General features: G+C 35.9%; 2 protein-coding genes across 2 annotated transcripts; one reads left to right on the forward strand and one right to left on the reverse strand.

Moving 5' to 3' along the window:
- LOC133324362 (rab GTPase-activating protein 1-like) lies at positions 1-7,754 on the reverse strand. The gene is made up of 10 exons (XM_061533240.1): positions 7,554-7,754; positions 5,483-5,767; positions 5,339-5,428; positions 4,904-5,275; positions 3,153-4,291; positions 3,001-3,085; positions 2,670-2,773; positions 1,888-2,607; positions 756-1,211; positions 1-189 (listed from the first exon to the last, which is right to left on the reverse strand). Exons 1-10 carry the CDS (start codon positions 7,750-7,752, stop codon positions 1-3), a joined length of 3,639 nt encoding a protein of 1,212 aa, XP_061389224.1. The 5' UTR covers positions 7,753-7,754.
- Positions 7,755-11,913: 4,159 nt separating this feature from the next.
- LOC133323918 (heat shock 70 kDa protein 14) lies at positions 11,914-13,463 on the forward strand. The gene has a single exon (XM_061532856.1). It carries the CDS (start codon positions 11,929-11,931, stop codon positions 13,450-13,452), a length of 1,524 nt encoding a protein of 507 aa, XP_061388840.1. The 5' UTR covers positions 11,914-11,928; the 3' UTR covers positions 13,453-13,463.
- The last annotated feature ends 104 nt before the right edge of the window (positions 13,464-13,567 follow it).

Consider the following 13,567-nt stretch of genomic DNA (forward strand, 5'->3'; position numbering starts at 1 on the left):
TTACTGTAGTTGTTGAGTTTGCGCTTGTGGTTGTTGCTGTTTTAATGTCTCGTTCAAGAGATGTTTCCCAGTATTTTCCAATGGTACCACCATTATATTACGTAAACTATCAATACTGTTGCGCAAACGAGCCGCCTGGAATTTTGATGGTAGCTTGGGTGAATTACTCACAGAGAATGCCTTGAATTCCTGTAAATATTTGGTAGTTGTATAAGAGAAATACACAAAGGAAATAGAAGTTGAGAAGAGAAAAAAACAAGAGTAATAGTTTGTATTATTTTATTTGCTGGTTATATTTACAGTATGAATTTTGTGTGGAAATTCTTATTGGAAAAGAAATAACATAAAGAAGCAATACTTACAACTAAAGATTCGAAACAAATATTGCATTTAATTCATATGAAAGCAAAAAAAAATTAAGCTTTAAGCTATAAGGGGAGTAGTTGTGTATTTTTAGGTGGGACGAAATTTAATTTTTTTATGTATATTATCATATAATATAACTATAACATAAATAAGAATATCAAAATAAAGATGTGTCTTTTAAAAACATAATAATAAATAAATTGTGCATATAGATGAGTACTGGTATTGTCATGTTTAACGAAACTTAACTGAAATAGTTTAATGAAAGCAGGGATTTAATATAAACTAAAACTAAAAAAAATCAATTCAATATTCAAGACAAGTGTGTGTGATGTGTGGTGCGCCCACCACTTTGTTATTATTTATATTTCAAAACTATATTAAGATACCTGATGTCCAGAGGGTGAATTTGTTTCACTACCCGTAGCCGAGGACATATACGATTGAAACGAAGCTTGCTGTTCACGATTATTACGTGGCGTCACCTTCTCCTGCAGAGTATTTAATGTCTTCGAAAACCATGGCTGCCAACTGTTACGATTCGATTGCATCTCGGTAATTGTCGTACTGAGTTGATGATTTAAATCTTGATTTTTACATTCGGCTTCAACTTGAGCCAGCTTGGCTTGTGCCAATTCCAATTCTAGTTCACGTATATGCTGTAGAGCTGCATTAAGTGGATCCAATGGCCCCAATGTGGCCTCATTTGCATTTGTATTCATATTTGTTGTTGGCGATCGATTGTCGTTACTGGTGCTGGACGACATTGTGGGATTTATAGCGTTATTGGCGTGTATATCCTTTTCAATGTGTTTGGAACAATTTTCACATTTGGCAACGGTGCTCTGCAAAAATGAAAATATATTTTGTTTTAAAGACACTAAAATAAATATGACATAACGTCTATGAAGTTTTCTTAAAAACACACTTCTAAATCCACGCATATGGCAGTGCTTGAAAATATAATTTTTAAAAAAATATCTGCTTATGTGTCTTTCTTAATGATATATTTAACGAGTAAGGAAAGTAGTTAAGTCGGACTGGGCCGACTATATTATACCCTTCACCACTTTGGGTATATTCTATATATGTTTCCTAACAGACGTCGCCTTTTCGAAGGAATACTAACTTCAGTCAATCGGCCAACCTATGGGTCTTTACATTAAATCGGACGAAAATATATATGGGAGCTATAACTAAATCTGAACCATTTACATAAAATCGGAGGAAACTATATACGGGAGCTATATCTAAATCTAAACAGATTTTCACGAAACTTAGCACACATCATTCTCGACATAATTCAGTACCCTATGCAAAATTTCGTGCAAATCGGAAGAATTTATATATGGGAGCCATATTTAAATCTGATCCAATTTTCTTCAATTTCAATAGTGTTCGTTCTTGAGCCAAATAAGTGACTTGTGCTCAAATTTCATCCAAATCGGATCGTAAATCCGACCTGTACTTTGTTTACAATTTAACATCTACATAAAAATGTTTTACCATAGTGTTACTTACCATTAAATTACCCAATGTCTCATTCATCGTGGTCATATCCTGTTCCAGCCGCTGTATTATCTGTTTATAATCCTGTATAATATTTGTGTGTTTCTTTTCCCGTTCAATGGCACGTTCATTGGCCTCGGCCAATTTCTGTTGTAACTCATTTATTTCACTTTGTAATTTACGCCTTTCGGCACCGAAACGATTCTCATACAATTGTGACTCCTTCTCTAAACGTTCCTTATCTTGTTTCTGTAGCTTAAATTCATCTTCGTATATTTTTAATTTTTTAATTTTACGTTCACATGCAATTTTCATAATACGCCGTGCCTGACTGGGGCTACGACATTTTTTCGGTAATGTAACGCGGAAATATTTCAATATGCCCTCGAAATCCAATTGCCGCAGATCATTTTCACATATCGATAACAGGGTCAGGGCAACTTGAAATAGAACATTAATGCCATCCAATAGAAATACATCGAGTACATGAAATACAAAGCACAATGGGAAGCGTGCAGTGAATAGTGTGAGGAACCATTGGGATGCGTACATATGCGTCTCTATGCCACAATTTACAAAATGTTCATGTAATTTGGGTAATTGATCTTTGATCAAACGTTCCAGTTGATAGTGTCGTAAATATAGCGCTTCAAAGCCTTGCTTGTATAGATCGCGCAAACCATAATCGTACATTAATGTCACCAATACACAAAAAGCATCCTCTTCGGGCATCTGTAAGAGAAATGGATTTTGATTAACAAAAGGCAAGTGCTGGCAAATGTTTCGATACTTACGTGCAAAAGTAAACTGGCGGCAATAAAACTCAAACCCTGACAATAGCCAACTTCGCTGTCATACACAGCATAGGCTTTGGATACTTTGAAGAGGGCGTCTTGACCTAAACAACGTGAAAATTGTAAAGTAAAATAAAACGAAAATATTATTAATTTTGGAAATTATTATAACGAAAGAAAATTTTGTAAATATTATTACACTGCCTAGATTTTACCCTAATTAAATATACTTGCAAATCCATTTTCATGGCTTCCCTTAAACATGTGTTTTTAAAGCCAACCAAAAAATTGCTTTTTCCAAAAAAAAAAAATCAATAACAATTATAATTACCAGATCCTCCTGTCTCCCTGAAACATTTGTGAGCTGGAAATGTCCTATGTATATCACGTAGTATAACAGTCTCACATTTGGTTTCCTATAATTAAAAAAAATTGTTAGTTTCTCCCATTTGGAAATAATTAACAAAACAATTGTTGACTTACTTTGGTGATTAAAATCTTATACATATCAAGCATTTCAGTTTTCGATTCAATGCCAGCCAGTTTTTTCCATATCATTTCACGCATAGCTTCGGGTATACCCAATCTAACTAGTGGTGGCAAATTTTTAGGTCTCTTCTCACCATCCCATTCCCTGAGAACTGGATCCCATTCATCAAGTGTATCTTGAGGACAATCTCTTGGTACTTCACCGGTACCGCTTAGCAATGGTTCATCACCATCCGACATATCTTCCGAATCGGTAGGACAATCATCTTCAATCGATGCTATCGACGAAGAACGAACAATACGCGATAAATTATTCATGCCAATTTTCAATAAATACGAAGATGAAGAAGAACTTTGCTGGGGCTGTTCGACGATTTCTTCGGCGGGATCAATAGAGCTTACTTTCCAGCTAAATTCATCCGTTGTACGTTTTAAGTGTAAATAGAAACGTAATGTCATGGGACGTTTGGAGATGAAATGATCCATAATACGTAACTCCCCGGCTGACTGTATTTGAACGGGTGTCTCAATAACAAATCGCACGGGCTCTTGTATGCCACGCATAACAATGTCAACGGCCACAGTTAGAAACGTTTTCGAAGTCTCAACATTTAGTTGATCAAATGCCTTTTCGCTTGCCTTCCATTCGGCTTGTATGTGATAGGGATTTAAACACAAAGGTGTAATTGGTGGAGGAGCATCGCCAGCACCACCACCACTGCTGTTATTCGAGGAGGCCGGTTGCTGCTGTACATAACCCATAGAGATCATATCGATTAAACGCATATCAGCTTGTCTCACCAATTTGCCGGGACTTAAAAGTACCCCAAAACATCGATCTATAAATAGAGGCTGCAATACCGTCGACGGTGTCTGCTTTACTGTTATATAAACTTCTTTATCTGTATTAGCTCGTAGCTTAAATGTACCACGATCTCGTGGTACCGGAGCATATGAGTTTTTAGCGACTTTTTCTCTTATTTCAAGTGATACATGGAATTCATAACCGGCCGTATTCAAAGGATTACCACTTATATCGGAAGTAATGGAATTCATCATATTATTTTCGGTGGCCGAGATCAGACTACAGGTCATGCTGGGCGGATAGGTTTGGAAAGCTTTTTGGAAGCAAGCTAAAAAGAAACAAAGACATTAATAAATAAACAATGCTTAAAGAATTATGAGAAAATATAAAAAGTTTTGAACGACTAAAGAAAGGAGATTTCATAGGATTTGTTTGTTATGGACAAGCAGGGCTAAAAGAAAATGCTATAAACTAACTTTCAAAGTTATAAGTTTCAATTTTAAACAATATTTTGTCAATTATTGAGAGATTTTTGTAGAATATTTCAGTAGGGACTAACAAAGTGGATTTTCAAAGCACTACCCAATCTATTATTATTTTTTAATATACAAGGCTAGCAGATTGAAAATAGTGAACTTTTTAATGCATATTTTTTCAAGAATAGCATCTTCATCTTTTAAATAATATTTTTTTAAGGAAGCTATAAGCTTGAAATTTTAAGGAATAATGGAGCTAGAACATTCAATTTTTAAGTAATACTTTTTCTTAGGACTAATGGAGCTTGTAGTGCAATATCTAGATGAACTATAATCATAAATTTTTCAGAGAATATTTTTCAAAGATTGGCGTTTATTTGTTAAAATACATTTTTAAGGGCTGACTTTGATTTGTTTAATGAATACTTCCAAAGAAGTATCAGAACAATGATCCAATAACTCACCACTAACTTGATTAACGGCTTCCGGTATATGGCAACGAAAGACATGACACTGAAACAACGATTCACCATGCAACCAGGTAAAAGCAAAACATCCATGTTCGACAGTTTCAATCGGACCACGAAAATATAGAATTATACTTTGTACTTCATAGGTTTGTATGATGGAATTTGTTTCGGCATCATGTAGAACAACCAAACCATCCGAACAATTCGGAATGCTAATGGATATTTTAAGGCCATCAGTCGAAGTGCCACTATTTAGTTCGCTCATGATGCGATAAACATCCGTTTCCGATTTGGGTGCATTGATGTTGGCTGCACCCAAATATGTAACACCCGAAAAAATGGTACAGCCTTGATCAATTTCTGAAACTAGAAAATATGAATTACGGATAAATGAAAATATTCATGGATATGTGTTTTTCTAATACTGACTATCATCGTCGGTATCATTCTTTTCGGGTTTCATAATATCCTGTTTCTCATCCAAATCGGCACCATCACCTTTTACCCTTTCACCCAAAGCTGTTTGTGTTCTTAGTGGCATTGTGGGTGGCGGTGGTGGTGTTGCCGCATTACCATCTGTACAATCATAGAATACCGATTGCCCCACACGATTCAAATCCGATGTAGAATCCTCACTCTTAGGTGTTGGTGTACTGCTGCTGGTGGCATTATTTCCACCAACACCACCACCACTCAAATGATTGACCAATGCTTTTGTTTTCATTGTGGCATTATCTTGAGATTTATCCAATTGCTGAGGTACCATTAACGCGGGACTTGTTGTACCCGTTAGGGGTAGTGTTAATGATTTTTGTTTAGCGCTAATTGCTGCTGCCGCTGCGGTTCCGCTCGAGCCACCTAAAAGAAAGAAAAAGTAAATGTTAAAATAAAATAATCATCAATAATAAAATGAAATTGACATGAATACCATGTGTGTGTGGTTTGGGGAATTAATTTTTAACTAAAGGGCATATGATAAGACACAACAATCATTACGTACATGCTGATATCTATGATTATTTGTATATATTTTTTCCGATATTTTTGGAAATTGAATTTAAAAATGGGGGCGTTATGAATACATACATATTTTTTGTATTGATTTATAAAATTTGAAGTGTGTTGTAACCATAGCAGCAAATTTGTTTATGGCCTTTGTATTCGATGAACAACATCAACAACAACAACAGAGGCCATTTACACAACTGTTCACAACTCTGTAAAGTTATCACAAAGGTGCAGCTACGGATTGTAACTTCTTATCGATTAATAAATGAAGGCATCTATGAATGGCATACTATAAACAGTACGGGACCAGAAAGATGTTTACTCTTTTCGGATGAGATATCAAAAGGAAGTGGACAGTTCACTCCCAAATATTACCCAAGTTTGGATCAATTTAATTAATTTTCGTATACGAGGGCCAAGAACGATTCAAAAACGCAAAATATAGACTACTCCAAAAGCTTAAATCCACTACATATGAGATTTGCAAAATTTTTAAATTTTGATCCTTTGTGGGTTGGTGCCAGAAAGAGTGACCCATTTTTGGTTATTATATATCCATAGTAGTGAAGGGCATTACGAAATTTGTCCCAAGACAACTTTAATTATTTGACGAGAGTAAAGTCTCAGGGTTGAAGGCTTTTGTCTAAATATACATGATGAATGTGTATTTTTAAGATTGATAAGAAAGACAAAAATTTCCTAAATTACCCACGGCCGGGTATTTATGTAGTCTTGATCCGAATTTTCTCCACTGACAAATAAGATTACATTTTATATCAAGTTAATAATAACATTAAATTCAAAGGAGCAACTCTAGTTTAGTTAAAACGATCAAATTTTTACTCTAACAATGGGGATATCTTTTTTTCTTGGGGGGACCTATCCGGTTAACCGGTTATTTGACCCGGAAGTTCGGGTACGGGTACCCGGTTAAATCTGGTTCTTCGAATCCGGTTAATATAAAATGGGTATCATTTGAGTGGTGATATGATGGGGTTACTCAAACCGTTTTGTAGATACCGTCGAAAAGCTGGGTTTTGGTTCCCGACATTTTTTTTTTCTGAAAATCTCCCTAAAAGTCGAACTTGGGTCCATTATAGTCCCTCTCTAACCTTGACTCAATTGAAAGACCGGAATTTGCCCTTTCCAAATGTGGCTGTATCTGTTGTGGATCAAAAAATGCGAAATGTGGCTGTATCTGTTGTGGATCAAAAAATATGGGCCTTAGAACCCTATATAAACATTATATTATATTAACTGGATCCGTAGAACCGGATATAACCTGTTACCCGTAAATATATGTGGGTATATATTTACTGATCTTGAAATAAATCAATAAAGCCACTGTCTATTATATTCTTTGTGAGTAACAATGATAAGATTTATACCAAAAGGAACACACACACAGTCGTCACAAATATTTAAACAGTGAAAAGAATACTCCCCAGTCAATTGCATTTATTATATACGAAGTACACATACATAAGTATGTATGTATTTAAAATCAAGTATTTCAGTACGATGAAAAAAGGATATTATGGAACCACGAAACTTCACCTACTTACAATGCACTAATTTACAAAACAACCTACATTCATTACAAAATCGAAAAATACGACCGACGACGCATACATACCCTCAACCGATTTATCCAATTCCAATTCTTTTAATGCATCCGTCATGGCATTTTGTATATCGGAAATATTACGATTATTGGCAATATCCAATGATGGCTGCTCCAATGGTGATGTTACATTACTATCGGTAACAATTTCATATTCTCCACTGGTTGTAATAGATGATTCGGAAGATTTTGTGCTTAAATTGTCATCCATGTTAGGTATAGAGCGTTTCCTAGCGTTCTCGTTTTGCCAAGTATTTAAAATGTACACAAAAGTTTTGTTTTTCTTCTATGCAATTATATTTTTGTTAAAGAGATTTTCATGTTTTCTTTGTTGTTGTTTTCAATTTTTAATTGTTTTGAATCACATTAGAGTAAAACACTTTTTTAAATTCCTTTTTTTCTTTTTTTAAGTTTTCTTAACCAATGACCGATGACGAATCGATTGTGTTTCTTTTTTCCTTCTACTGCGTTTTTGATTACAATAAAAGTGGGGCTGGGGTTGGCTGCTGCTGCTTCTGCTGGCTATTGGTTGACACCATACTCGTCAATTAACTTGAAGGGGGGCAGCAGGCAGCTCAAAAAACTTTTCTCTACGTATAGCAAAAAATTTTCATTTCAATTTTGCAAACAAATTATTTTCATAACGTTTTTTTCACATTTCCTTTACGTTGTTTAATCTTTTTTCTGTATTTGTTGTTTTAATTAAATTATTTATTTGTTTAAGCACAAAATTACTTCGTTTGTTTATGAGTTCAATTATTTTGCAATATTTATTTATTTGTCAAACCTCCTTTGCGAGCCATCAACCGAATGAACCGACCAAATCTAAACACGTTCCATATGCCACGAATTGGGGAAAGAGTAGCGAATTACTGATAAAAACCAAGATGGAAACGAAATGGGCGAAAGCCTTTAATGTTTACGAATGAGTACGATGTATAATGACAATATCATCTATAGTGGAAGAATGCCAATCAGCTGATAGAGTATAAAAATAAAATAAAAAAAAAACACAACCGGCAGCAATTACCCGAGATGATGTGTTTGCTGCTGCCGGCCAGAAAAAAGTGAGCCGGATACAGTAAGCTCAGTACAGCGGTTGAGAAATGCATGCGTTGCCATCTGGTCTGAAATTTAGGCCTGGCAAATACAACCCTGTCGAGATGTAGGGATCAAGAGGTGAGATAAAGGAAAAATGATAAATGTCGGAAAATGCGCGAGAATCCCAGAAAAGTGGGAAAATGGCATCTGGCTGCGGGGGTATAAAAGGCATAACGGGGGGGAAATTCGATCAAATTTATTTGGTGTTTTGTCAAGAGACAATACTTTTGGTAACAATTTTTATAAAACAAACAAACCAAAATCCCCAAATTAAACAAAAAAATCCCAAAAAAATTATTAAGACTTGATTTTTATTGTTGAGTGCCTTATGCCTGTGAGCGAGCAAAATAAAGTATGTTTGTGTAATTTGGTAATATTTTATGTGTTTAAATGTTTGTGTTTTGCATAGATACGCCAACATCTTCATCAACCAATAAAGCAAGCATTGACCCCTCCAAGTCGTTGCACGGAGGAGGTCATCCGATTTTTTTGGGGATTATTCGGCAAAAAGATTTATGTGGCTCACGGTTTTAGCCGTAGAATAATTGGCTGGAAGACGGTTAAGCCCAAAGTGAAGACAGCACGCCAGCACAAGCTTGAACGCAGTTGGCCAATAAATTGATGTGTCTGTCCGTCCAAAAATCCTGGAAAGCTAAGTATCTGGAAGCCAGGTAACCATTGTTGTGTCGACATTTAAATGCCAATAGCCTGAGAGATCTGAAATCTGAAAGTAAAACAAAAAATGAATTAGTAAACAAAGACCAAATTAAAAACAAGCAAATCACCAAATGACAAAAAAATTTTAAAAAACCAAACAAAATTATATTTACTAAATTTTAAGTGTTAGATTAAGTGTGTTATGTGTTAGTATTTAGTGATTAATATCTAAGATTTCTAATTGTGAGAATTTTTAACGCCTAACAAATGCGACAAGTGTAGGGTTACCCCAAATATCTTATTGGAAACTTGCATTTGCCTATTTTGGGGACCAAATGGTAATCTCCCCAATAACGACTTAAGAGAGCTCTTTTAGGTGAGGTAATAATATAATAGAGTGGCCAGAAGGAGCCGTTTCAATAGATTGCGTGGGTAGTCTGAAACAGTGACTTATCGATAGCTTTAGGTGTTAGGAATTCAGAATATTGACTATGTGTTTATGTTAGGTTTAAGTAATCATAAAAATAATGAAATTAATAAATATTGTTTATGTGTAAATGTTTAGATTAATATGAATTGCTAGTTGTTTTCTGTAAGGGAGGAAGATTGGACGATGTTGCAGTAAGGTGAGTGTGTGTGGAAACAGGGGCCCTTTAAAATTAAGTGTTTATGAGGACGAGAAGGGTCAAGGTTGGGCGGGCGAAGTGCGGGAATAATTGACACCAAATTCCCTCGTTATGGTCGTATGTGTGTTGTCATTTTGTATTGTTGTTTGTTGTTCTATTTCCGTTTTCCTTCTTGATTGTTCGACCCCTAGGGCTGATGGTGGTAGGGTTGGGAATTCACCCCTAAAGCGGTGCCCCGACTGAGCTGGTTGGAATCCCACCAGGAGCCGCAGTAGGCGGTACGCAACACATTATGAACATTTATTTCAGTGCATCTTGAGAAATGTTTTTATTATCATATTTTAAATTAGACACATCTAAGTCGATTTTTGACTCATTGATTAATCGAAGTCATTACTAGGGCGCATCTTTTATAAAGACGTACATTTGTTGGCTTTATCATTGGTCTGTTCCCGTACTGCAAGCTCAACTTCGAACTTAACATGGCTGCAGACGAATGACAATCTTATGCAAAAATTCAGTACCCTATCTCAATTCCCTCTGAAGATAGAACAGAGGCAAATGACTCGATCGTCTTAGAATTCTACCCTGAACAAGAATAATATACATTATAGGTTCGGAAATGAATATTTCGATGAGTTATGCCATGTTCTGACGGGCATTCGAACAACGTAGTTCGCTCTCAGAATTACGTACATGAATTAACCCGTTCATACAACACTATTCATAATTCATGTCATCAGATTTTTTTATTTCAAACTTTTTGTTTCTTGTTTTAAACCAAAAATGTAACATATGTTAGTGAATTACATAGGGATCTAAATAGAAAAAATAATTCTCTTTCTCCTGACTATATTATGAACCCATATCTATTTACTTTTCATTCATGTTTTCCATTTTTTCTGAAAATGTTGTTGTTTTCAATACATTTTTATATTTTCTCAATTCAAATGTCACATTCTGTCACATATAAAAATGTGGAGAATTTTTTGTTTGAATTGCCCCACATTTGTTTCTTGTTTTGTGCGCTAATTAGAACCAAGGGAAAAGAAATGCATATTGCATTATGTAGACAACAAAATTTACATCCTGCTGCATATATAAAAACTCTACAATTTTTTACTTTTCATTCATGATTTTCAATTTTACTGAAAAAGTTTGAAAATTTCATAAATATTTTCAAACTGTCAAAATTAATTTATTTTCGATAAATACTCTCAATTGTTAGGGATGGGACAAATTTATTGGTTATTCAGAGAGTGATTCGAATTGAACAACGTACAAAAGTCGGTGTTCGCTCAGACAATTTTGTATGGGGAACTAAGTAATTACTTCATAATTAAGGGTCGAACAACGAATGAGAGAGCGAACAACGCTCGTCTGTACATGGCATTAGAAACGGACTGAAAAAAATTGAGATACCCTCTATACTATGTGGAAGGTATAAAAACTAGTAGATTCTTGCAGTGCGGGAACAGATCAGAAGTTGTATGAGGTATCAGGACTGTGCCATAAGAAAAACGTGATAAACTTTTTAAATGTATTAAGGGAAAATCGAAACAATTTTTAATTAGTAGAAGATTCTTTCAGATTCTGTTAAAGCAATTATTTTTATTGGAAAGACCTATATTTATCTCAGATTTCTTTTTTAGTACTTCTGTACTTCTGGTTTACGAATTGCCTATGAATTTGTATCAGCTGATTTTAGACAGACGAGAACATTTTGCATTTATTTTAAAGCACGAAAAAGAGATTTTTACAAATAATTTTTTATTACTTTGAAACGATAAATATTTTTGCAATGATTGTGTTGGCAACGCCGATTTATAAGCATGAAATCTTTTATCGTTTTACCAGCAACCATGCCGCAATTTTTTTGACATTAGGATCACTCTCCACACACTCGAAGGTTATAAAATAAAATATCAATTTGTTAGCTTGTAATAGAATTTATTAAATTATTGTGAATAAATACGCCATTAAGAATATTAAATTAACCAAATATGTGGCCTCGTTTCGGTGTAAAAGTGGGCAACAGCACCCTATGTATTGCTCAAGTTAAACCATCCGATTCGAAACCCGATGTCATAGCCAACAAACAGGGAGACAGAACATCGCAAGCATGTCTGCTGTGGGATGGAGCAGAGGAAATAGAATGTGGATTGACGGCGAAACAGAAAATGTCTTCGAAGCCAAAACAGGCGGTGGCCAATAGTTTTCAGTTTCTGAAAGACCCCCAAGATATGGCCGAAGAGTTTGTGGAGAAGGCCCAGCGGACCATACCATGTGAGTACAACAGTGAGAAGCACACGTTTGTTTTGAAAGCCACTCAACCGTCAGACGATGATGAAGACAAAGTTGTGACAAAAGAACTGTCCGCCTTTGATGTACAAGTTAAGCTGTTCGAGTCCGAATTGGAATTGGCCAAACAGTATTACAATGAACAGGGTAAACCAACGGTTGTGCTATCAATTCCCAGTTATTACCCGGAAAAGTCGTGGCCTCTACTGGCCAAGGCGGCCGAAAAAGCTGGCTTCCATGTTGCTCAGATTGTCGACGAGCCGACAGCAGCCATTCTTGCTTATGGCATCGGGGAGGAGGACAACAACGACGATTCGAAATATGTGTGGACAATTAAATGTGGCGGCATTTATTCCCATTTTGCTTTGTATGAAGTTCGACATGGCCTTTATACGAAAATTGAATGTTTTGGCCCATTCCCCATTGGCGGGCAACAATTCACAGAAGAACTGGTAAAGTTTATCTGCGAAGAATTCCAACGTAAATACAAATTAGATCCCCACGAGAGTCGCCGTTCATTGGCCAAGATACGCACCGCTGCTGCCAACTGCAAACATATTCTAACAACACTGCCATCAACACAGCTCTACATCGATTCGTTAATGGATGGTGTGGACTTCAATGTACAAATGTCAAGGGCACGCTTTGAGAGTCTTATCCAGCCTGTTATTAGTAATTTTATGCAAACGTTAAATGAAAATGTGGACAAGGCATTGAAAAATCATCCTCAAGTGAAGAAAATCGATTCAATTGTTTTGCTTGGTGCCACGACACAAATTCCAAAACTCCAATCTGCCATATCAGGACGTTATCCGGAAGCGGAAATTAATAGCTCAATTTCGGCTGACGAAGTTGTGGCTGTCGGCTGTGCCCGTCAAAGTCTGTTTTTGATCGATAGCGAGAAACAAGTTCTTGAGCCATCCGAGGAATGTGATTGTGTCGAGGAGGAGGTTACAATTTGGCATGGAACGCCGGAGGATGAGGCAAATGCTCAAAAATTATTAAATCCTGGTGATGTACTTCCAAAAACTGTGGTCTTAAATATCAAATTAAAAGATTCGTCGTTGGATTCGGAAACGTTTCAAATTCGTTTCGGCACACAGACTGTGGAGGTTAATGTCCACAAAGCTGCAAGTAGTATACCCGAAGAGGGCTTTGTACGTCTGGAAGCGGATATACAGAAGGCGGAGAATAGCGTACCATTGGTTCGTCTGAAATGTATATGATTGTGGTTCAGTTCAGTTGTTGCATGAAGAAGGAGAGTGCATTGCAATTGACCTACTGAAAATGTTGATGCATGTGCACCGCCTTGTAGACAAAAGAAAAATGTTTACACACATC

This window comes from Musca vetustissima, unplaced genomic scaffold (genome assembly GCF_032173495.1).
Source record: "Musca vetustissima isolate MV318-11 ecotype Yass unplaced genomic scaffold, APGP_CSIRO_Mvet_v1 utg10063, whole genome shotgun sequence".
Lineage (NCBI taxonomy): Eukaryota > Metazoa > Arthropoda > Insecta > Diptera > Muscidae > Musca > Musca vetustissima.